We start from the raw sequence: 25,633 nt of genomic DNA, 5'->3' as shown, positions 1-25,633 counted from the left end.
CATATAGTACACGTGTCAGGGTCATTTCATTGCCCAAGAGGGAAGCAATGGGATCTTCCGCGCTAAGGCCCGCTCACACCTAGCGGAAGGGAGACCCGGAGAGGAGAAGTTCCGAGAAGAATTTCTCTTGTATGCACTCATATCTACCGGAAGCGCGCCTCGCATTTGGACAGCTGTTATCATCTGTCACAGTGGTGTGTGAAGCGTGACTCAGTCGAACGCAACTAAAATGGATCGCTTGTTAGCTCTTGCTCTGTTGGCTGAAGATGCTGAAAGGGAAGAACAAAGGCAAAAACGAAAATTTTGGGTTCAAGACATAAATTTATCCAGGAATTTAAATGGTGAATTTTGTACATTGTTTCAATCACTGTTGCGCGATGAAGAGAAATTCAAAGTGTATTTTCGAATGAACATTGTGAAATTTCAACAGCTATTTCAGCTTGTTGAAGAACATTTAAATAAGCATTTTACGAGATTTCGTGAACCTATATCAGCGACCCTACGACTGGTTGTATGTTTAAGGTGAGTTAATTATGTTGAATATTTTAATAGTTCTTAACCCCTCAGCGTCGCAGCCATTTAAAGAGCTTCCTTCCCCGCGTCCGGATGAGATTTCAACTACGCACGTCTGAAATACATTGATTCACTAAGCGTTACTACAAGTATAAGAGTAGCACGATATTCACGAAATTTGGAATTCCTTATAATAGAACTATGTACATCCAGATAATTACATAATTTTTTTCACATTACCTTAGTAATTTAGTTTGGTGTGATAGAGTTCGAAGCACTCTTCGAGACAGAGACCCACGTCACACTCCTGGCAGCAGTACACCGACGTCTTCTTTTTGCCGTGTTTTGAACACACGATACAACGTCTCTGAGGTTTGGATTTCTCACTTTTTGGTGCTAATTTCCTGATAAAATGTCTTTCTTGTAACCTTGGAACTGTATTATCTGATGCGCGCCGGCCTTGAATGTTTCGCTCCCCGCCCGTACGAGCGTATTTTGTAAACCAACCTTCTACCAGCTGAATCCGATAAGATAACTGCTCAATGCTTGTCCCTGTGGCTTGTCTGAATATTATTAGATAATTTAGGACGGTTGCATTCAATAGTCTTTTGAACAGCTTTATATACCATTTAGTTGTTCTCTTTTTTTCGACTAAAAACATATGTAGTAACTGGTCCTTGAGATCAACGCCCCCCATGCCATAGTTGTAATCTATCGCGCATAAAGGCTTTACTGTTTCTTTCCCCCTCTTAGTAACACGTTTTGTTTCTTCATTGTGGTATGTGGACACGAACGTAACATTTCTTTTGTCACACCATTTTAGTACAGTGACGGGCCCAGAATGCCTAGCTATTATTTCCCCCTTCTTAAGTTTTTCTTTTACTTCCTTGGGAATGTTTTTCTGTTCAGTTTCAGTGTCCCAACACAGTCTGTTGAATGATGATGTTTTAGAGCCCTCGCTAATTCTGGACTATTGTAGTAATTGTCCATCCATAAGGTGTGTCCGCGGCCTAACAAAGGTTCTAACAATTTCAAGACAATTGCTGCAGTTTTCGGAGTTTCGGGTGTGATAAGAGTTGATTCAATGAGAGTTCCTTTCCCTGTGTATACAAGAAAACACCACAAATAACCAGTACTTAACTCACACAGTTCGAATGTTTTTATGCCAAATTTTGAGGCCTTTAGTGGCAAGTATTGCCGAAACTTGAGGCGCCCTTTCCACAGAGTCAGACTTTCATCAATAGCAATATTTTGCTGTGGTAAGTACAGGGACTGAAATTTGTTATTCAAATGTCACAGAATAGGATATATTTTGAACAGTTTTGGAGGCCCTTGGTATGTAGACAAGCTGTTGTTGTCTATAAAATGCAAAAACCTACATATCATTTCAAACCTGTCCCTACTTATGACATCTGAAAACCCAGGTGTTGATATGACCCTGCTCTTCGAAAAATAAGACCGAGATTTTGGCTTTTGTACAATGTCCATCAGCAGAAATAAAGCTAACACAGTATAAATTTCATTTACTGTTACAGGTGTCCAGGTTCGAGCGGGTGACCGAAACGAAAAAAAAGATTTCCACGAGCATTTTGATATTGCTCCGCATACCTGTTAGTTTCTTTCACAATTAACTCTACTACGCTAATATCAAAGAACGTTTCAAAACATTCAACGATTTCACTGATATTTTGTGCACCACCTCTTGGTCCGAATTCACTGTTGAAATTTCCCTCTGACCTGTATAATTATCCATAGTCTCCCACACGAAATTGCCAAGTACTGGTTCCTCCTCATCGTCACTCTCATCATTTACCACTGCATCCGCCACAGCCAAATCATCTATTTCATTGTCACTGCTGCTAATACTGTCACTACTACTTCAGACTAAACTTTCACTTAATTATACAATATTTCAAGCACATTACTGTCAGTCAAACCACGGCTGGAGCTAGCCATTGAGCGCGGCGCGTCACACGGACTGACGAAGCTGCAGCGAGATCGAAGGCAGCAGTACGAAACTGAATGAGGGGAATAACACTTATGACGAAATAAACCAACTCGATACATATTTCAGATAAAAGGTCGAGACATCGTCTTTCAAATGTGATCTATACCATGCACAGTTGGTTCTCATATCGTATGACAGAAAGCAGCACTAACTGATGCCTACACAGAGCGCTCATGGAGAGTTACGAAAATATTACAAGCCGAGAAATAAAGGTAAATATAACAAATAAACCGCACTGTCACTGTACAAATAGAGCAAAGATCATCACGCGAAAAGACAAACTACTCAGATCATCATTTCTTTATTTTATTCTGCGGGAAAGACTGAAGCAAACAGACTTAAAAGAAAAACAGAGATTAGGGCTCAGACTTACTTGACAAATAAGTATCCTTGCAAAAACAACTACATTTTAACGATTTTCAATTCTTATTTAACAACACTGATAAACTCCAAAATTTCTTCTTGGAAAAAAAACAATTTGCGTATCCATAACTCCAAAACTCTTCGCGCTATAGCCGTAAATGTGAAACCATGTATGGGTCTATACCACGTATAGAGGTCGGCGCTGAGGGGTTAATGTTCCATTTATTACAAAGTTCTAGTGGCATACATATAATAAACACAACTAGAACTACATGACAATATATATTAAATATTAAAATCAGCAATGTACTAGTACTCAAGTGGTTCTGTTAATACATATAATTTTAAATAATTACTAATAACAATGTAATTTATTACTAAAAGTAGTAACTTAAAAAGAACTAAAGCTATTGCCACTGAACTGAATTATGGTAATTCCAATGATACAGTGGCCTGTGCCATTCTAATTACTCGCATTTCGCAGTCTCTAACAGTATCTAGCACTTTTTTCTTTACCTCAACTTGAATTCCGGGGGGGAGGGGGAGGTTTTCACGGTTTCAGCCATGCTTTGAAAGAAACTAGAAATAATATTAGTCTTTTCCAAGTACTCTTTGAACACCTTAGCTACAGAGATACTCTGTTCTTTCTTCCTCTTACGACTCTCATAAACAGGCCTGTTAATTAGGGATGACGATGCTGAAAGAGGAGAATCCTCACACACACTAGTAAAGGCTTGTACTTCGGTGGCATCACTTTACTCTTGTGTTTAGTGTCTCAATATTGGATACCTGACTTTGTTGACATATGAAGGGTTTGAGGAAATATAATTCCTCCTCGTATTTCCAGGTTTTTTTTCACTTTCCCCCCTTCACTGCCACTCTTTTCTCTTGATGCCATTGCTTTTCTATAGCATTCCCTAATGCTTTTCCATTTTCCTTGCATTCGTTTCCTGAAAGAAAGATATACTTGAAATTAATTATGATAAAACAAGACCATGGCCAACAAAACATGCTGCTATGTGTAATTTTTAAAGTCTCAACAATCGGACAGTTAGACTATTGTACTCTCGTTTGTTTTCAGATTTCTTGCTACTGGTGACAGTTTCAAAACAATTGCGTTCAGCTTCCGGCTTGGCCATTCAACAGTAGTCACTATTAAAATCACAGGAATAGAACCAGCTTTTGGGTGGTTAGGCCGTGTGCATTATGCAGAGTTTCGTCCAGACGTGCCATTTGGACTCATAAGCTGGAATGACACGCCCCTCCAGGACTCTGCTTAGCAGTGGCAGACCAAACTGTGTGGCCCCGCCGTGTTAGCAAATCAAGTTTGCTAACCTGCTAAAGGAGAAATGACTTCTCCGTATAAAAAATGCTCCCCCATTGGAGATACAATATCAAAAAAGGCTTTCACGGCATTTTTTAAACGGAGAAGTCATTTCTCCTTTAGCAGGTTAGCAAACTTGATTTGCTAACACGGCGGGGCCACACAGTTTGGTCTGCCACTGCTAAGCAGAGTCCTGGAGGGGCGTGTCATTCCAGCTGATGAGTCCAAATGGCACGTCTGGACGAAACTCTGCATAATGCACACGGCCTAACCACCCAAAAGCTGGTTCTGTTCCTGTGATTTTAAGATCTGCGGCCGTGAAAGCCTTTTTTGATATAGTAGTCACTATTGTTCATGAAACATGCCAGATTTTGTGGGAAGTTCTTCAGCCAATAGTAATGCCTCAACCGACATCGGAAGTGTTGAAAAGGATTGAAGCAGGCTTTCGAGACAGATGGCAGTTTCCAAACTGCATTGGTGCATTAGACGGCAAACATGTATCAGTTCAAGCACCTGCTGGGAGTGGATCTACATTCTATAATTATAAACGCTTCTTTTCGATTCTAATCCTTGCATTAGTAGATGCTGGCAACAAATTCATTTGCGTGGATGTCGGTTCGTATGGCTCTAACAGTGACGGTGGCGTTTTTCGGAATTCTAATCTGGGAAAAGGATTAGAAAATAACAGTCTTAATGTACCACATGGAAACCCATTGCCAGGGACTGGAGTTGCAATACCACATGTTGTGATCGGGGATGAAGCATTTCCTCTCCGAAAGTACTTACTAAGGCCCTACGCAAGAGCCCAGTTAGAAAATAACTATGAGAAAAAGGTTTTCAACTATCGTTTAAGTCGAGCTCGCAACGTCGTAGAAAATACATTTGGTATAATAACTCAGAAATTTAGGGTGTACCAGCGACGGTTGCAATTAACACAAGCACACGCTACAGACACTGTGTTAGCAACGTGCGTTATCCACAACTTTTTGAAAGATGATATTACTAGCCTTCCGGAGGAGCCAGCATCTGCCACGGGACGTATAGCTTTTCAGCCGCTAGAAAATATCGGGGGAAAGGCTTCGGTAGAGGCAATGGCAATTAGAGACAATTTTAAAGACTATTTCAATACCATAGGAGCAGTTGAATGGCAAAAGAACATTGAGTTGGTGTATAGATGAATGTGTTTCGAATTTACTTTGATTTTAAAGATCACTCTGATGAAAGTGATTGATGTAATGATGGTCAACTATATTATTATTTTCTGAAATATGGTTTTAATCAAATATAATAAAAACCGAGACGTATTAGTAGAAGGAACTAGTCGATTAAATTAATATCGGCAAATAATGAGATGTAATAATAACTCAATTAAGTGAGATGTACTGTATATGGATGAATTTTGAATTGATGAACAAGATTGTTGGTTTTTCATGGCAAAAATTGTCGATGGAAGTATAATTGATTTGATAACTTAGGCTGAAAAATCTTAATAAATAAGGAAATTAGTGGTTGACTTGAATGAAGTAAATAATCGTGTAAATTAAACAAAGTTTACATATGAATTAAACCATACTATGGTTATAGTTGATGGAGGTAATGAGTGACGTATCAATGTACAGTCCAAATTTCTTTATTGTGTGTAGGGATTTTTACTTTCCCAAAGTATATTCTTTTATTTTAATAAATTTGTGTTTTACCAAAAGGTTCTCATTCAGATCTTTTTATTTAATTTATCTTCTCTCTTATCTTTCCAGTTCAATAACTTAAGGTCCGTTATGTTGTTTCGAAGATATCTCTGCGGGTCTTACCCATTCAGCGACCCTGGGATTTATTTATGCCGGTGCCACATTTCAAAGGCTGGAAGGGTAGAGGGTTGACTATTCTATTCTATTATATTCATGATCCTGTTGAGGATCCAACCGGCCTTCGGGATGAGGACCAAGCATATACAGAGTGGCGGGTCATTACCCAAACCCAAACCCAAACCCCATGGCACTACAGCCCTTGAAGGGTCTTGGCCTTCCAAGTGACCGCTGCTCAGCCCGAAGGCCTGCAGATTACGAGGTGTCGTGTGGTCAGCACAACGAATCTTCTCGTCCGTTATTCCTGGCTTTCGAGACCGAGGCCTTTATCTCACCGTCAGATAGCTCCCTAGTTCTAATCATGTAGGCTGAGTGGACCTCGGACCAGCCCTCAGGTCCAGGTAAAATCCCTGACCTGACCGGGAATCAAAGCCGGTTACGAGGCCGGGACGCTACCCCTACACGACGGGTCCGGCGGCGGGTTATTAGTGTCCTTAAACTTACTATATACAGAGGTAATGTCTTTTACTATCCAATACATTTATTGAACTACCCTTGACAATTATTTACAGGTTAATAATTTTGATCGCATATCTTGAACAGAGCAAATTAAATATAATTATAGTCACAGTAGCCAGCAGACAATTCAGTTCATGAACGCTTACTCTCTCTTTTCTTTAGAAGGTGTTCCAGTAACAAATTTAAACGCTTTTAATATTATTGTTATTGTTTTAACGTCCACTAACATTACTAAACGGTTTTTCTATTACAGACGAGGAATAGATGATATGAAGCCAAGAGTATTTCGGCGGACCTCTCATCTATTTATTATTCCTACAATTTCCATGACATATCTTACACACAGCAAATGGAACATATACTCACAGCAGCCAGCATAGAGTTCAGTCATGAAAACTTAATGTTTCTTTTGTTTTGAAGGTGTTCCAGTAAAAAATCTTTTAGCTAACGATATACATTTCTTAATCACAACGTAACTGACTACAAGAAGCGCAAGAAGAGCAGCTAATATCGCGGCTATGACGTCCAGCAGAAGATACTGGTACCAAGTCAGGTCCAGGGCTGCTGATCTTAGGTGACGAGCACCATCGTGTCTAATTACGTATTCTATCCACCAGACGGCTTTGTTTATTGATGTTTCTCCCATTTCTTCGCGATATATAACGGCAAGCTTCTCCATATTCTTCCGATAACTGAAACAGAGCAAAAGGTAAGGTAGGTAAGTTAGTCATGTTTTCAACATTAATCAGTTACATTTATTAGCTTTCACCCACAAGATAATAGAAGAAAAATGAACCACTTTTCCCTTTGCGAAAATCATGATTATAAAGCGATCAATATAAACCTGAACTATTTTAATAAATCATAACTTCTGAGTCAATAATAGGACATATGTGACACTTTGGGAGTTGATAATACACAATTGGGAGATTACATACATACATACATACTGTGCCCTTTACAAGGCAACAACTGCGGTGAACTCTTCCTTCTTCTGTGCGCCGGCTGCTCCTGTAATAAATGACATGTAAATCATACTCACCGCTGCATCTAGACTCTTCTTCCTCAGTCGTGACCGTCCGCTATCCCCGGAAAGAGGCCACCCGTCGAATAAGGAGTGAGGGAATGAAAAGAGGGGGGTAAACTAACTAAAAATGATGGTACCCAAAGACTGAATAAAATTTAAATAAAAGACTGATTTATTGAAATAAAATGCAAAATTCTAAAAATGAACGTAAACTGAACCAGTGAAAAATGTAAACAAAATGAAATCAATGAAACTAAGAAAATTAAAGATTGAGGATCTGCCTTACAAACATCATAATCTGCCTAATAAACTGACTGGAGGTCAAACACCTTAATTAAAATTATTCCAGACTCTGTTGACACTGTCTTCAAGTTAATAACATGACTCAGTTTAAAACTCTGGTCAGAAAGACCACCTTCTTGAAATACAGAATTTTTATGTAGAAAATATCTCTCAAAATAAATTAAAATAGTTGAATCATAATAAAGTAAAATTAGTTACGTCATCACTCCACTGACTTAAAGGAGTTATCAAATATCTATCACATGTGGCTTATTTGGTAAAATACCCAAATTTAAATAATCATGGACTGCACTAACCAAGTGTATCATATAAGGAATAACTCGAAGAAAAACAACAGCCATGAACATCACACTTCATTTCCGACATAACCATTGTCTTATTCAAACACCTCATGATTAAACAAAATAAATTATTGAAATATCAAATCTGAGTGTATCGACCACTCATCTAAATTTTAAACTTCACTTGCGTACCTGTGATAGACTGGACTTCTTAAAATAAGCCAAAATTTAGGCCAAGTGCCTGATGTTAACATATCAAATGATAGCGACCCTTGTACATTAAAATTTCTATTGAATTTGCCGCTAACTGCATTTCATTATCGACTCATATTTGTGGTACCACCACTAGATGGAGGCAGATGCCATCTTGTTTACCTCATTCATTGCGGCAGTTTTATACAATTTGTTTATTAAAGATCGCTTCATTTTGCAAATAAAATGTAGTGGATTTTAAAAGGTTTGGTAATTACTTAAATGCCTGGTATGAGCATACCACTACTATCATTTCGACTGTGATTTAATCGATGATCCATAAACCTAACATCTGACAATCTTATTTACATCATTACATCTGTTAACGGAGAAACACTGCTCCGACAAAGTAAATACAGAAATCAAAAACTAGCCTATCTACACCTATCTATTTACACCAAATCAAATATAAATAATTCACATACGCTTGCGTCCTACAAAATACACGGTAATAAAGTACACTCAGAAAGAAATACACACAAAAAAAACTAGATCCCACCATCGCGGCCTACTGGAAATTAAATAAGGATGGAATGTGCAAAATAAAGTCGGAGTCTCCACAAAAATATACCCCGCAGTATGTAGCAAAAATTGCGAATTTGACGGCAATCTCTAACTCAGACGATAAATGTCTGGACATGACACAATTTAACCTTGATGGACAAATTACTGTTATTTCATGTGATCCATGACTCTACATGATTATCGAAAAACACATTGACTCGTCGCTCTGCTCATATTGTACAATGGCTAGCATATTTGCCGAACATCTACTTTCCCTGGAATTATTTAAACAAATACAGGCTTCTGCCTACAATCATAACCCATGTCGTAACACATTTAACACTCATGGTTAAATTCTTCATTTCACAATTCTATTTACTCATTAAAACTCGACGTCTTTATTATTCATTATTCTCACAATACGGCCTCGCTCGTATCCGGCGGGCAAAAAATCTGTCGTGCACATTACGACTTCTTACGACAGTTCATGACATGGTCCAAATCATATTTCCATCATCAACGTAGATCATCAGGGATATTAATCATCTAGCTCGATCTCTCGATCATTCTCTGCTTAACATATCACAAAATCTCAGAGCTGACTCATCAATGGCACTCACTGTTTCTATATAACAAAAAGATGACGAGATTGCCTCTCAAACACAGATGTTGAAACATGTGTAACCGCAACTACACAGAAATAAATACTCGCGTCTACCAAAATCGTCGCAAAATACACGGGATAGGTACAATCAAAATCGTCGCATCTGAAGGATGATTCCCCAACAAAAACAAGCTGAATGCGCAAAGTAGCAAAAATAAAACATTAAAATCATCGCGGCGGCATCTACAAGATCAAAACTCAAACAAAAAATATAACTCAAAAATCAACGATCTAATCACATGATGAATCATAATAATAATAAACTGGCATTACACACATAGGTCAAATATCATAGCTGCCTAACTGTCAAAGTGATATACTACAGAAATAATCCAATAAAACACGCAAACAACATCTACCTAAACGAAGTGCACAAATAACCTAGCTGAAAGTGCAACATAACATTATTATTATTATTATTATTATTATTATTATTATTATTATTATATAGTTACAATTATCAACCGTGAATTATTTACAATCCTACCTAATACTCTAAACTACATTGATCATCGATTAATCACAGTCCTACATATTTATTTACATTATTTATTGATGCTCATACCTGTGTGATGGAGGCATGTTGGCTCACCCTCTGGCCTCGGTCATGGTGAAATTAGAATTCCATCTTCACACTGCTGTGGTATTCCAAAATTTTACACACGCCAATTTGACACATATTTGCCATGCCGTAACACACGTTTATATTAGCATACAACACTCGCATTTTTCTCACTCCAGTGAAAGTTAGACGATCCCACTGCAGACTCCTGTTGTGTAGTTGGGCGGTCGTCTCGCTGTCTACCTGGAAATCACCTGTTGGTCTGCACGCCGGTCTCTCAGCTTTGTTTACGTCGCAGCTTACAGAACATTAACCCCAACGGAACATAACTGTTTGCCCAAGGTTTGCTACTGCGGCCTTCATTGAAGAAAAGTCATTCTCCTCCCTGTCTGTCTTTACTCGTTTCTGCCCGTAAATATCTCGCTTGCCAAACAGTTTATTGAATGTTAGAAACAAGCTAAATACAGTTTATGTTGTGGAGAAAATTTTATGCTGATAACACATGTGAAACTACCCGTGGGTTAGAGAAGTTTTTATGTAATTATGCCGAAAACATGGATTTGTTCCTCTCGACTCGTAATGTGAGTTCATTTAAGTTGAAAGTGTAGCTCTTGCCTGTCATCTCTCTGCATTTACAGTAAAAGTTTGTTAAAGTGTTCATTACTGAAATGTTACTCTCCCAAGTAAATAATACAAGGCTTTCTCAAAATACCTACAAGTGTCTAATCGCTTTTTTTACCAGCCAAAAGTAAATCTGACTAAATGAATTAGCTGTCTCACTCTGTCACTCTGTCAAAACGAAGATTCACTGAGAATACTAAAAAAAAAACTGAGACTATTACAGAATCACTGCGAAGACTCTAGAAAACACACTGTCACACTCAAGACACTGTGAGTACTCAAAACAACACACTGAGGATTCTCAAGACAACACACACACTGAGAGTACTCACGACACTGCCAAGACTCAAGAGACACAATGAGAATTCAACCCTCTGGTCGCTGGGTTTTGTAAAGAGTCCTCCCACCACCTAGAAAATAGTTCCGTGGAAGGGATGTGGCGTAATAATCTAGTCCTCGGGAGCGCTTTATCGTACATCCGTAGGTTATAGTTTTCAAAATTTATATGCAAAACTTCCTAAATTTTGTCCGACTTACATGTGATATTGCGCCGCGGGAAATGATCACAGGATAATCCACACGACGGCTTGCGTCACTGGTGTTATTTTCTTCCGGTGGACGGCTTCATCCCGCCATGACAGCTCATTCTTCTGGGTCCTCTTACTCCTCCGTGCGAAGTTAAATTTTATTAATTAGGCACTAATTAACCACAGATTCGCACTGATAATTTACCAAATATTATAAAGAAGTCAGGACACTGTTTTTCACCACCACACCGGGCTTCAGATCGCGAAATACTGACTGTAGCCTCCCGCTATAACAGTTCATTCAAATTTAGAATTTTGTGATTGGCTGAGACTTTCGCGCCCTTCGTAGCGTGGGTGCTTCCATTTCCTCCCAACGGTTGGCGGGTATTTTCGCTGTCCCTTTTGTCCTAGCTAAGTAGGTCAGGCCTCAACGCGTGATTTTCTCGTGAGAACCAAACAGCAAGTCGCCACTCCTATGCGGTGTCATAAAATTTATTGGATGGACTCCTTAGGGTGGTTTACAATTTGGTCGTGCTCTGAGAAGAGTTTCATGGATTTTACTTGCCGCCTGACTGGCGCCAGAAAGTTCCTTTGTGACTGCTAGTTTCACAGCCTAACTGTGGTATCTCATATACGAAATATTCAATTTTAATTCGTAAATTAATTAGGTAAATTCGCTTATGGGTGCAATACATAATATAAAGTCCGTTGATACGGGGGGGGGGGGGGCGCACAATACTTTGACATTATTCGGTCAGGAAAGAAAATGGTTACAATCCTTTGTTGGAAGATACCTCACAGCAAGTTTTGGAAGTGCCCTTCACGAGCATCCATACACAACTGTACTCGTTTCACCGTATTCTGCGACGTTTTGCGAAGTGTATCATCGCCAATGTTGATTATTTCTTGTCTAATGCCCTTATGGATTTCAGTAGTTGTCTGAGGTTTATTCTTGTACACTCTACTTTTTAAGACAACCCCATAAGAAAAAGTCCGGTGAGGTTAGGTCAGGTGAAAGGGGGGCACAAAGTAACTGTTTAGAAGATGCATGGAAACGTTAGACGTATGACATGTTACTGCATCTTGTTGGAAATAACCTTCTGTCAGGTCGACATCGTCCTGCTGCTCCACAAACGTATTGAAGATGCCCGCATATACTGCATGGGGCCATCAATCCTGGAAGCTAACACCGCGCACCACACTCCAATCTTTTCATCATGCAGTGGTGTTTCGTGGAAGACATGGGGGTTTACAGCAGCGGCTGTTTTGTCTGTTGCTGTAACCTGACAGAGGAAACCATGCCTCATCTGTAAAACAAGTAATGGAGAGAATGTCTGGGTGTTGAATCACGAACCCCTGGAATCATCGATTATAACCCATTCCATTCGTGTCTCATGATCTGCTTCTTTCAGTGGTTGCATCATATGCACTCCGTATGGTCGCGACCCCGATTTCTTTGCAGCTCTCTTATTTGTGCCGTATGAAGTGCCTATCTCCTGGCTCAATCGACGTAACGAATTCTCGGGAGAACTGTCAAAACGTCTTCGAACATTATCAATGGTGTCTGCACCCAATGATGGTCTATGTTTACCACTGTTAATGTTCAGTACGGTAGTTGTCTCCAGCTTCCTTACAATCCATAGAATCTTTGTCTTTATTGGAACATCGCGCACATTGGATTCCCTTCGGAATGCCCGTTCTGTTGTAACCAATGATTCTGTCTTCCATCAACAATGGGCAGCAGTACTGGTTCTCCCAGAGCCCCTGAGATCATTAAAAGACATTTCCAGTTTCTACGGGCTTTCAGAGGGAAATTATGACCTATTAATATAGTTCAGGTTTATATGGGTCTCTCTGTATGTCTCACGGTAATGGCCCCCTGTGGGTGGGGGCGGTAGAATAACACCCACGGTATCCCCTGCCTGTCGTAAGAGGCGACTAAAAGGGGCCCCAAGGGCTCTGAACTTTGGAGTGTGGGTTGGCGACCACGGGGCCCTCAGCTGAGTCCTGGCATTGCTTCCACTTACTTGTGCCAGGCTCCTCACTTTCATCTATCCTATCCGACCTCCCTCGGTCAACTCTTGTTCTTTTCCGACCCCGACGCTATTAGGTTTGCGAGGGATAGGGAGTCTTTCATTTTCACGCCCTTCGTGGCCCTTGTCTTTCTTTGACCGATATCTTCATTTTTCGAAGTGTCGGATCCCTTCCTTTTTTCCCTCTAATTAGTGTTATATAGAGGATGGTTGCCTAGTTGTACTTCCTCTTAAAACATTAATCACCACCACCACCACCTCACGGTAATGGCCATCCATCAACGGCTGCTAATGTCAGATGACAACCAGCCATAAAACATAGCCTGCACGGTTGCTAGGTAACATTGTCTTGTCATCCATTCATATACTACATCAATGACTGCACGGTTGCTATGGTTACATTTCTGTTACACATTTTGTCGCATCACTACACATATTTTCGGATGACCCCCCGCAGTAACTTATATCTATGTCGAAAATGGCATTCAAAAGACAACTACCATACAATAATAATGGTTGCTGACATAAGAGCTGCACTGAAAAGTGTGTCAATCTAACTGAGAAGCCCACTGTCAAAATGGGGCTAAATGTTGGTAATTTTACGACTCAAAGGGCCTAAAGAATATGAATACTTTATATTGTAATAATAGTAATAACAATAATAGTAACAATAATAATGGTAAGGGCTTTACGTACCACTAACTAATTCTTCGGGTTTTGGAGATGCCGAGGTACCGGAATTTTGTCCCGCAAGTTTTCTTTAACGTGCCAGTAAATGTACCGGCACGAGGCTGACGTATCTGAGCACCTTAAAATACCACCGGACTGAACCAGGATCGAACCTGCCAAGTTGTGGTCAGAAGGTCAGCGCCTCGACCATCTGAGCCACTCAGTCCAGCACTTTTATATTGCAGTTACTTGAGGTGATGTCATTCAAGTTTTAAGCACTCATTAATAGAATACCATGGACTGGACAACAATCATTCACAAACGACCTTGCTAAATGCTGTGTGTATATTCCTGAATTTATGTTCTACTTCATCAAAAAAAAAAAAAAATTCCTAAGATGGTATTAGACTTCTGTGCAATCTACACCTGGGTAAATCGATCCGATTCATATGTCTACTATTGTATGGACGTACGGTGTTCCAATAAGTCATATCATTAGTGGACTTTCACTTTATGTAAAGTAATAGACACAAACAAAACTAATTACAGTTAGGATGGAAAGTTCAACGACTGATGAGTCTTTTGAGGAACATTTGCAAATTATGCAAATAGCTTTATTCTGCATCTTTTACACATTTCTAAACTTTTTACACTGATGATATGCAAACAGTTACCAAACGACACTAGACCATAACTGAAATTACTTTTAAAAAAATGCAAAGTGTGCGTTAGGGGAAGATTGTTTCAAAAAAGCGTCTTTAAAATTAAGGATCAAGTATAACACCTTAAAGACTCTACCACACAGGTTTTCTATGTACGACCCCTCAGTTGATCCTGAATCTAGATTTACACCTAAAAGTTGAACATGAATTCCAGTTCTGATAGAATGTATTGGGGTGATTGTATTAGTGTAAGATATTTCCTCATGAAGTTGGAAATAATTTATCTGGACCTAAACTTTTATATCATTAAAAGCTTTATTTGTTTGTTCAAGTAATTCATCCATGCTTCTACGAATGTTTTAAAAGGTTGAATCATCAGCATCAGTATATTCATAGTACAGCACACTAATTTCATAATAAATCAAACAGCTGCACATATGGATCAGAGGTAGAATGGCCAATTCGAGGTCCTAACTTTATGACTAAGGTAGCTGATTTATGAAGGGTTGGCAGAAAAATAAAGACCTCTGTACACTTCACATTAGCAGAATAACTAAAGGACAACATATAACAGTTATCGCGTATCTTAATGAAGACTTTCTTTGCATGGTATACTTTGCCGTAATGGCAACCCATAAGTAGGAATGCGTTTACATTAAAATTAACATTGAGACAAAATTAACTCAGCCTCGGTAACCGTCCAGTAAAAATCCACTTCATTGCTAGATGGCAGAAATCAGAACATCAAGAATGGCATGCAAACTGTCTAAATGGCACCACTTCGTAGACATACAAATCTAGTAGCTGCCGTTTGATTACGAAACATTATTGTTAACGTTAGCATCAGCATGGAATCATACATAATAAGATAGGCTACACTCAATTCACACTTGACACATCAATGCCCAAGATGGCCTGTTTACATTGTTTCCTGTTCGGATGAAACAAGAATCTGAGGAGAAGAACTAATTAAAAATTAAAAACCAAGACATAGAATAATGAATACTTTTACCGATACCGTCAGCGCAACATAAAAAGGTCTGTCACAAAGGAAAATATGTTTGAGAATATTTGATTGATCAAAAAAATATGTCGAATGATTATGCAGCAACCCTGGCCCAGGCTCTGCCTGTCACAAACCAAGACAAAGGCGAGGGCGAGTGATAGAAGAGTAACATGTACAGTGCCTAAATAGCATCACTTCGAAAGTAAACAAACTAGTAGTGGACAAATAAGCTTGAAAATATTTTTTCAATAGAAAGTATAACAATATATTCTTTTTTAATTTTATTTCTGTATATTTTAATTAATTTATTTTTTCAATTTTATTTATTTATTTATTTACTTATTTATTTATTTATTTATTTATTTATTTATTTATTTATTTATTTATTTATTTCACGCGATCCGGCCAAACGGACCGTGCGCCACTATAAGTCTCTTCCTCCGTCGGGTTCTACCCATCGCTGTCTATCGCCATCCATCTATACTTCTCGCTGACTGTTGCCTTGTCCTCATGGAGGTCATCAGTCCTCTCTTCCATGGGCTACCTAGGGGTCTCCTTCTCGTGGGGATGAATCCAGGAACTTCCTGGCCATCTGCGCTCTTCCATCCTAGCCGCATGTCCAGCACACTGCAGTCATTTGCTTCTGATGGTCCCTGCTATGTTGGCATCTTTATACAGTAGGAATATGAGAGAATCGGAGAGTTGGAGAATAAATTGTGGCAAATATTTCTTTAATGGGTGAGGTATAAGGGAACGGAATAATTTACCAAGGGAAATAGTAGTATAATATTTGGGTAATACTTGTCTAGTAGAGTAAAAGTTTGTCTTCTGTTAGCGCCTAGGTAGAATAAAAATAATAACCCGACTAAATATTAAGTATTTGATTTTAACTCCAGTTCTTTTGTTTCAGATAACGTGTTATAATTAGAACACGCCGTCCGACTCGTTGAATGGTCAGCGTACTGGCCTTCGGTTCAGAGGGTCCCGGGTTCGATTCCCGGCCTGGTCGGGGATTTTAACCTTAATTGGTTAATTCCAATGGCCCGGAGGCTGGGCGTTTGTGCTGTCCCCAACATCCCTGCAACTCACACATCACACATAACACTATCCTCCACCAAACTACCACGCAGTTACCTACATATGGCATATGCCGCCCACCCTCATCGGAGGGTCTGCCTTACAAGGGCTGCACTCGGCTAGAAATAGCCACACGAAATTAAATTATTATATTAGAACACGCCTAAATGCAGTTGAGAATTTTATTGTACCGTACTGATGTTATTACAGTAGATAAGGTCTTGCCTGCTATATTCGTGTATTATCTTTGCGTACCGAACAGTAACCCTTTCGATATTTCAGCATTTAACTAAACGGCAGTTTTAATTTCTTTTAGAGCATTGCAGGGTAAAATAGTACTAATAATAATCTGTCCACGCATTTAGCTTTGTTTTGTAATCCTTGAGTGGTTCTTCCGAATTTCAAATTTTAATTGCAATTTTCATTTCTGTTTGCACGTAGTAATAAAATATTGCAATTAGAATACGTCTCAACGCAGTTTAAAATTATTGCTGTGTAGTTATTATATTAGAAATTAGCGTGATTATTTACCCATTATTATTGCAAAATATATGTGTCATAAGAGAAATATCTCTAGAAACTTACTGGAATTCTATTGTAATTAGGATAGGCTTAACTGCAGTTTAGAATTTGTAATTCTTGTGTATTCCAACAGCAGTTTTACTTGTGTTAGGTTATTTCGGGATAATAATAAGTTATAATACGCCTAAGTAGTATTGTACTGTAGTCGATATACTGTATTACTTACCTTCTGTTCATGTGATTCTTGTGTACTATCCAAGACAATATTCCTTTCTTCTCATTTGTTTCCCACAGAATAAGTTATTTTATCTTTGTTGATTTTTCAGTATTCCGCAAAGAACGGCTATGGAAAGCAAGTGTAGGAACTGTGGGTGTGGCCCGGCATTTAGGAGTATGAGGGTGGATTTGGAGAGTTTGTGGGAGATAATTAGGACTCTCTCTGAGGACAGGAGGGAAGGTAGGCCTCCCTCAGACAATGTAGGGGATACGGTAGGTGTACAAGAGGGATGGGAATGAAAGGTGGTGGTGTAGTTGTCCAGTGATTTAAGGGGAAGGAAATTGCAGGCTAAGGGCTCTAGTTAGGAGCAGAATTCAGGACAGGCGCCGGTGAGATATCGACATGAGTCACTGCGGGTAGAAAAGCAGAGGATAGATGATGAACAGGTCACTGTTGCAGAGGAGTGTGGGAGTAGGAGGAAAGGGAAATGCAGAGTAGGTGATAAGAAAAGAAAGGTGGAACAGGGTCATGGGAGGGGGAAAAGGGAGGAGAAAGTAGCTTCTGCAGCCGTCTGACAATATAGTGGGGACCAGGAGGGGAGGGCATCAAATAAGGTGCGTGGGATTCAGGCTCTGGTCATGGGGGATTCCATTTTTAGACACGTGGAGAAAAGGGAACCAGGGTAAAGTGTTATCCAGGAAATTCGTTAAAGCGGATGTTGAGGAAAGTAGAAAAGAAGGAGGAGGGAAAGGAGAAGGTGGTAGTTTCTCATTTTGGTACCAACAACGTAAGGCAATCAGGTACAGGCGTGCACATTAATGGTGTCCCGACATAAACAATCAACACTGCCCCACTCCAGTACTGGAAAGGAGGGTAGGGAGTGAAGGGGTAGTGTTGAAGGCCACTCCAGTACCGAAAAGGAGGGGAAGGGAGTGAACGGGTAGTGCTGAAGGCATTGTGTGTGTATTCCATCGCGGCCTGCATTTCGTTATACTTTAACACTGTAAGATGGCTCCTAGCTTATCACAAGTGAATCGAGGCCGTAATATTGGCATGTGGGAGGCTCACATGGTTCCCCAAGCAATAGCTGAAGCAATACCATGAAGTCTTAAGACAGTTTGGAGGTGGGTAGAAATATGGCAAGAACGAGGTGAAGAAAGATTTGACTGGGCGAGTTGGTTGTGCAGTTAGGCTTGCATCCGGGAAATAGTGGGTTCGAATCCCGTTGTCTGCATAGCTGAAGAGGGTTTTCCGTGGTTTTCCATTTTCACACTAGGCAAATGCTGGGACTGTACCTTAATTAAGGCCACGGCCGGTTTATTACCACTCCTAGCCCTTTCCTATCCCATTGTAGCCATAAGATCTCTCTGTGTCGGTACGACGTAAAGCCACTAGCAAGAACTACTCCAGAACAGGATGCTGGAATCGTTCAAACTATGAACAATTCTCCGTTTGCGACTATCGGTGATGCGATTGTCGCGTTAGAAATTGCCAGTAAGCCGGACTACCGTGAGTCGCCGACTCCATGCTGCAGGTATTCACAACGCCGAGCTGCGAAAACGGGGTAACTTCTTCCTATCCTCAGAGAACTTCGCGTAAGCTTTGCACTACAAGAAAGTGTTACTCCACGACAGGAATGGGAAATTACAAATTCGTTTGATGAAAATGTATTTTTCTCCGATCCAGGTAAACAGCTGAATACTGGCGACCAGCTGGCAAGCTTTATGAAGAGCCGTTTGTCCAAGTAACTAATCAGTCGGGTCGCATCACATGTGGCGTATTGAGCTGGATAAGTGGTGCCGGTCCATGAGGGTTGATGGAGGTCACTCAACATATGACTGCTCGTGATTATGTGGACGTTTTACAAGGTGCTGTTCTTCTTAGTCTTCGAGCTAATTACCCCGTAGAAGAAGTTCCCGTTATCAGGTTTGTGCAAGATAACTGCTCTGTTCGAGCCGGCCCCGTGGTGTAGGGATAGCGTGCCTGCTTCTTACACGGAAGCCCTGGGTTCGATTCCCGGCCAGGTCAGGGATTTTTACCTGGATCTGAGGGCTGGTTCGAGGTCCACTCAGCCTACGTGATTAGAATTGAGGAACTATCTGACGGTGAGATAGCGGCCCTGGTCTAGAAAGCCAAGAATAATGGCCGAGAGGATTCGTCGTGCCGACCACACGACACCTCGTAATCTGCAACCCTTCGGGCTGAGCAGCGGTCGCTTGGTAGGCCAAGGCCCTTCAAGGGCTGTAGTGCCATGGGGTTTGGGGGGTTAACTGCTCTGTTCACACTGAGCATGTAACCGAAGCTTTCTTCAAACAGCATCCTAACGTTCACGTGCTTTACCGGCCTCCTAAGTCGGCTGACTTAAACATAATAGAACATCTTTGGGCAAATATGGGCAACACGTGGGTTCCAGGTCAGGAGAGGGCAAGAGTGGTTCTGCTAATGCACTGCCATCGAGTTTGGGCGAATCTAAGGAATGAACCAGACTTTTTCCAACATCTAATAGCTTCCATTCCCAAGCGACTAGAGCAAGTGATAAAGGGGAACGGTAAATGGTCCGATTATTGATGTTCTGAAAGGGAGGATGAACCCGTCACTTACACTTGTTGTAAAGTCAGTATTTGACACAACTCTTTAGTTATTTAATATCCTTTTCACAATTAGTTTTAATTTCCATTTTTCTTTTCTTGAAATTATGTAACTTCCGCCTCTGTGGTGTAGTGGTTAGCGTGATTAGCTGCCACCCCCGGAGGCCCGGGTTCGATTCCCGGCTCTGCCACGAAATTTGAAAAGTGGTACGAGGGCTGGAACGGGGTCCACTCAGCCTCGGGAGGTCAACTGAGTAGAGGTGGGTTCGATTCCCACCTCAGCCATCCTGGAAGTGGTTTTCCATGGTTTCCCACTTCTCCTCCAGGCGAATGCCGGGATGGTACCTAACTTAAGGTGACGGCTTCTTCCTTCCCTCTTCCTTGCCTATCCCTTCCAATCTTCCCCATCCCTCCACAAGGCACCTGTTCAGCATAGCAGGTGAGGCCGCCTGGGCGAGGTACTGGTCATACTCCCCAGTTGTATCCCCCGACCAAGAGTCTGAAGCTCCAGGACACTGCCCTTGAGGCGGTAGAGGTGGGATCCCTCGCTCAGTCCGAGGGAAAAACCGAACCTGGAGGGTAAACAGATGATGATGATGATGATGATGATGATGATGAAATTATGTAACTATGGACAGAGCATTACGTTTATTACTTTCCCGTGCGTTTATTTTATTTATATATTTTCTAGCAAGGTTTTTGCTATTTTTGATAAGATATTTCTGTAAAAATCTCTTAATTTTGTAATAATTATTTATGTTGAGATGCTGCAATAATAGCATATTTGTTGTATATTTTAAGACACGACTTTGTATTCTACGGAAATTGAATTTTAATGATATTAAATTATTTTCAGATGTATCGCTTTTTGCTTAAGAAGTAAAATGTATCTTCAGTTATTTTTATAAAGAAATGCTTACACGGTTATAATAATTTATACATCAACATCTTATTTAACATACTAATTTTGTATTTATAGAATTTATCAAATAACTTTCGGTTAATAACATCCTTTACCTCTTGATACTGTAACTATCAGAGTAGGTTACCTAATACTGTACTTCAATACATCCGCCGCTGTGCCCATTTCAATCACAACAAAGTCTTGTAGCGGGCTGTCTACATGCAGCAATGCGTGCGTTAAGTGAGAAGGTGGGTGACTGTGCCTTCGGCACTACCCCTTCCTTCCTGTTTTGCATTGGAGTGGTCTTCAGCACTACCCCTTTGCTCACTCTCCTCTGTAACGGTTCAAATCCCGTTACAAGATGATATCTGTATTTTTATTATTGTATGATTTTATCTGTATATTATTATTATTATTATTATTATTATTATTATTATGTCAGTATTATTATTATGTTATCTGTGATATTGTTACTATTATTGTAATTATCTGTTTTATTCAATTCGATTTTGCAATTGCCTGTTGCTTGCAAGATTGTACTTAGATGTATGCATATATAATATGAATATAAACATCAATGATATTGATAGAAGTCACCGTGTCGGGCCTAAATCAGTAGGGAAAACTCGGCCTATCATTGTCAAGTTTACTTCCTATCGTACACGACAAGAAGTACTCCGTAACAAAAGGAGACTAAAAGGCACTCATGTTACCATCCGCGAAGATCTCACGTCCGCTAGACTCTCCATACTGAAGGCTGCCATTCACCGTTTCCATGTAGCGAACTGTTCGACTGCAGACGGCGATATCATCATTAAGAAACCCGACGGGGGCAAAGTGCGCATTAACCGGCTGTGTGACTTACCGGAGGATAGAGATAGCAACTAAACGGACAATTCACTTGACTGTTCTGATCTCTATTTACTATATTTCATTTTATTTAAATACCACCTTAGTGTAATTTAATTAGATTAGCTCACTGTACTTAGATTATTTCATTCACATAATTATTAATTTTTCATAAGGTAATGAGATTAGCTCACTTTAGTTAGATTATCTCATTCGCATAATTATTACTTTTTCATAAGGTGGCAACGAGCACTAATGGGTTAAGGTAATCGCCCACTACAGGGAACCGCGCCGCGCCGCGCGGAACAAGCTTGTGGAACATTCCACGGGCCATTTTCCGAGACTTCGCCCATACAGCACACCTCACCGCGCCGCCTCTCTCCAGTTGGGGAAGTGCAGCTCACACAGAAAGGAGTTCCAGTTCCGAGGAGGACTTATTATTTGCGGTTGCGATATTCGCAAGTGAGGAAGAAGAAAAACGCGAAAGAAAAGTTTGGGTCCACAACATTTATGAGAAAAGGGAAACGTACGGAGAGTTTCACCATTTATTTCCTGTTCTACAAAAGGACCGAAGTAAATTTTCCCACTGCTTTCGTATGTCCCAAGAAAAATTCTATGAACTATTGAACCTAGTTAAGCCGTGTGTACCGAGTTCGATAGCTGCAGTCGCTTAAGTGCGGCCAGTATCTAGTGTTCGGGAGATAGTAGGTTCGAACCCCACTGTCGGCAGCCCTGAAAATGGTTTTCCGTGGTTTCCCATTTTCAGACCAGGCAAATGCTGGGGCTGCACCGTAATTAAGGCCACGGCCGCTTCCTTCCCACTCCTAGTCCTTTTCTCTCCCATCGTCGTCATAAGACCTATCTGTGTCGGTGCGACGTGAAGCAACTAGCAAATAAAAAAGCCGTGTGTAGAGCGAGAAAATAATATCACCTTTCGCGGAGAAAGGCGTACAGTGCACAATACCACTAACCGCGTGAAGGTACGAGCGTGCTGGCACTAGTCGAGGACTCACGAAGACTGCCGAAACGCCACGAAACCACATTCTTTCCGTTATTCCTTCCTTCTACCCTCGCCCATACAAGCGCGCCGAAAGGAAAAAGTTCCGTTCCAGAAACCTGGGGGCTTCTGGTGCGGAAATTCCACAAGCTTGTTCCGCGCGGCGCGGCGCGGCTCCCTGCAGTGGGCGTTAAGCCATTTCATTTCACAAGAAGCAGACCACGGAAATTTCTTCTCGGCTGCGCTGCGCTGCGCGGCGCGGTGTAGTGGGCGATTACCTTTACTCTCCTCTGACAGTACCGGACATTCCTTCCCAGCCACAATCTCGTTCAAGGCCTCACTCACCCCTCCACTCTCCACAAACAGAACACGACCTTGTGACAACTGTCCACTGACCCCTCCTGGAATTACCCCCCTTCCTGCTCACTCAACTAGAGACCTGCTACTAGCTAAAGTTTCCTCTTTCCCGAAAGGTCTCCATATAGCCCATCTAAATGTACATTCATTGTCTGCCCATTTCCACGAACTTAAAGAACTTGTCCCGGACGTATTTGATGTTTGCCTTCTCACTGAAACCTGGCTTCATGATCTGATCCCTTCGAAGACTTTCAACATACCCGGCTACTGTTTACTTCGGAACGACAGAGCTGGAAAGAGGGGAGGAGGTGTAGCAGCGATAGTCAAAACCAGTTTAAAGCCTACGATAATTGCATGTTCAGATAGCGAATACAATAGAAGACCGGAGTTCGTGCTCTTGGAAATAATCGTAGCCCATCAGAAATGTGCTGTCTGTGTGGTGTACAAGCCACCTGCGATTGGACATTTGGAGGACGTAGAAAATGCTTTGTTACGTGTACTCCCACAATATGAACATGTAATTGTCATGGGCGACTTTAACACAGACACCGGAAACAACAATGCCGAATGTCGGCAGCTTTTAAACATGACTACATCTTGCGATATGAGCATTTTGCAAACACTCCCTACTCACCACACCGCCACGTCACACAAGACAATCGACTTAATGATTGTCAAGAATACAGACAAAGTACTACAACAAGGACAGACATCTGTACCAGGAATTTCAGCTCATGACCTAATATACATATCCTACTCCTTAAAGACCCGAAAGACAAAACCAAGGACTATTACATTCAGAGATCTCTCTAAAATTGACTACAGTATGTTCACTGAAGACGCACTAGATGTTCCATGGCACCATATACTAACAGTTGACGACATTGATGTTAAAGTAAACATATTTAACGAATATCTGACAGCGCTCTATGATCGACACGCCCCGCCGAAAACAGTACGGGTAACGCGAGCCCCAGCACCGTGGCTAAACTTAGAGCTAAAGGAGTTAATGGCAAGACGAGATGCCGCACATAGAAAGTTTAAGCGACAACCGACACAAGACAATTTTGACGCATTTAAACGGCTACGAAATAAAACATCGCAGTCAGTACGCAACGCTAGAATTAGACATGCACATACCCTGCTAAATAAAAATACTAGACCTGCTATGGCTTGGAAAGAACTAAGACACATGGGAATAGGTAAACAAAGAGACGAACATCCTATTGACGTATCCCTCGACTCCCTAAATACATATTTTACCACTGCCGGACATACCATTGACAGAGAAAGGAAACATAGAACACTATACAGCAATTACAACTCCCCTGCACCTGACAGAGAAAAATTCTACTTTTCACATGTGACACCCTCGCAAGTTAAACAAGCCATATTTAGAATAAAATCGAAGTCCAAAGGGATAGACAACATAGAAATAGAACTTATTAAGACAATAATTGACATAATTTTACCTACTATAACTCACATATTTAATCACTCACTAATGACTGGCACGTATCCCTCCTTATGGAAATCTGCCGTTGTCGTCCCGCTCGCTAAAAAATCACCGCCTGAAGACGTAACTGACTATAGACCTGTGAGCATATTATCGGTCCTTTCAAAAGCCCTAGAATTCATTGTACACCAACAAGTCTCCAACTACTTGCAAATACACGATATTCTTGACGAACACCAGTCTGGTTTTCGACGTAACCACAGCACTACTACTGCACTACTTAAGGTTACAGACGACATTCGCAATGCGATGGACAAAAGACAAGTTACCATACTAGCTCTTCTTGATTTCTCTAAAGCTTTCGACTCTGTTGACATAGACATACTACTTTCCAAACTATTTAAACTCCAGTGCTCGACAAACAGTCTTCAGTGGATGAATTCATACCTCTGTGGTCGTCTGCAGTGTGTAAGAAACAACAACAATGAATATTCATCCTGGCGATCCGTAGAGGTTGGTGTTCCACAGGGGTCTGTCCTAGGACCGCTTCTATTTTCTGTCTATATAAATGATATTACGTCGTCGGTAAACAGCTGCAGACACCACATGTACGCTGACGATATACAATTATACTTGCACTGTGAACCGGAAAGACTAACCGACGAAATTAAAAATTTCAATAGAGACTTACAAGAAATCTGTAACTGGACTGACATGCATGGACTTAGATTAAATAACGTAAAATCTCAACCTATAATAATTTCACATCCTCGGCTTTGTTCAAAAACTATAAGCAAATTCACTTTACCAAAACTTTACCTACAAAATTCACCCATTAATTTCAGTGAATCTGTCAAAGATCTCGGCGTTATGATAGACGAACATCTTTCTTGGAAGCAGCAGGTTACCAGCATCTCCAGGAAAGTATTTGCGACACTCAACTCACTTAGAAGATTCCGCAACATATTTTCTCGAATATTAAAAGAACGCCTTATTTGCACTCTGTATTGCCTCACTTCGACTACT

At 40.7% G+C, this 25,633-nt stretch overlaps 2 protein-coding genes across 2 annotated transcripts in view; both read right to left on the bottom strand.

The window, feature by feature from the left end:
* Positions 1-2,471, bottom strand: part of LOC136867052 (UDP-glucosyltransferase 2) — a 161,117-nt gene extending 158,646 nt beyond the window's left edge. The window contains exon 1 of the mRNA XM_068227009.1: positions 754-2,471. The gene's annotated coding sequence lies outside the window, so the exon portion shown is untranslated. The remainder of the gene's footprint in view (positions 1-753) is intronic.
* Positions 2,472-6,685: 4,214 nt separating this feature from the next.
* Positions 6,686-25,633, bottom strand: part of LOC136866011 (UDP-glucosyltransferase 2) — a 98,115-nt gene continuing 79,167 nt past the window's right edge. The window contains exon 7 of the mRNA XM_067142622.2: positions 6,686-7,221. Within this exon, the coding sequence (XP_066998723.2) occupies positions 6,927-7,221 (295 nt within the window). The 3' untranslated portion in view covers positions 6,686-6,926. The remainder of the gene's footprint in view (positions 7,222-25,633) is intronic.

The sequence above is a fragment of the Anabrus simplex genome, chromosome 3 (genome assembly GCF_040414725.1).
Source record: "Anabrus simplex isolate iqAnaSimp1 chromosome 3, ASM4041472v1, whole genome shotgun sequence".
NCBI classification, from domain to species: Eukaryota; Metazoa; Arthropoda; class Insecta; order Orthoptera; family Tettigoniidae; genus Anabrus; species Anabrus simplex.
This window is presented reverse-complemented; position numbering and strand designations above follow the sequence as displayed.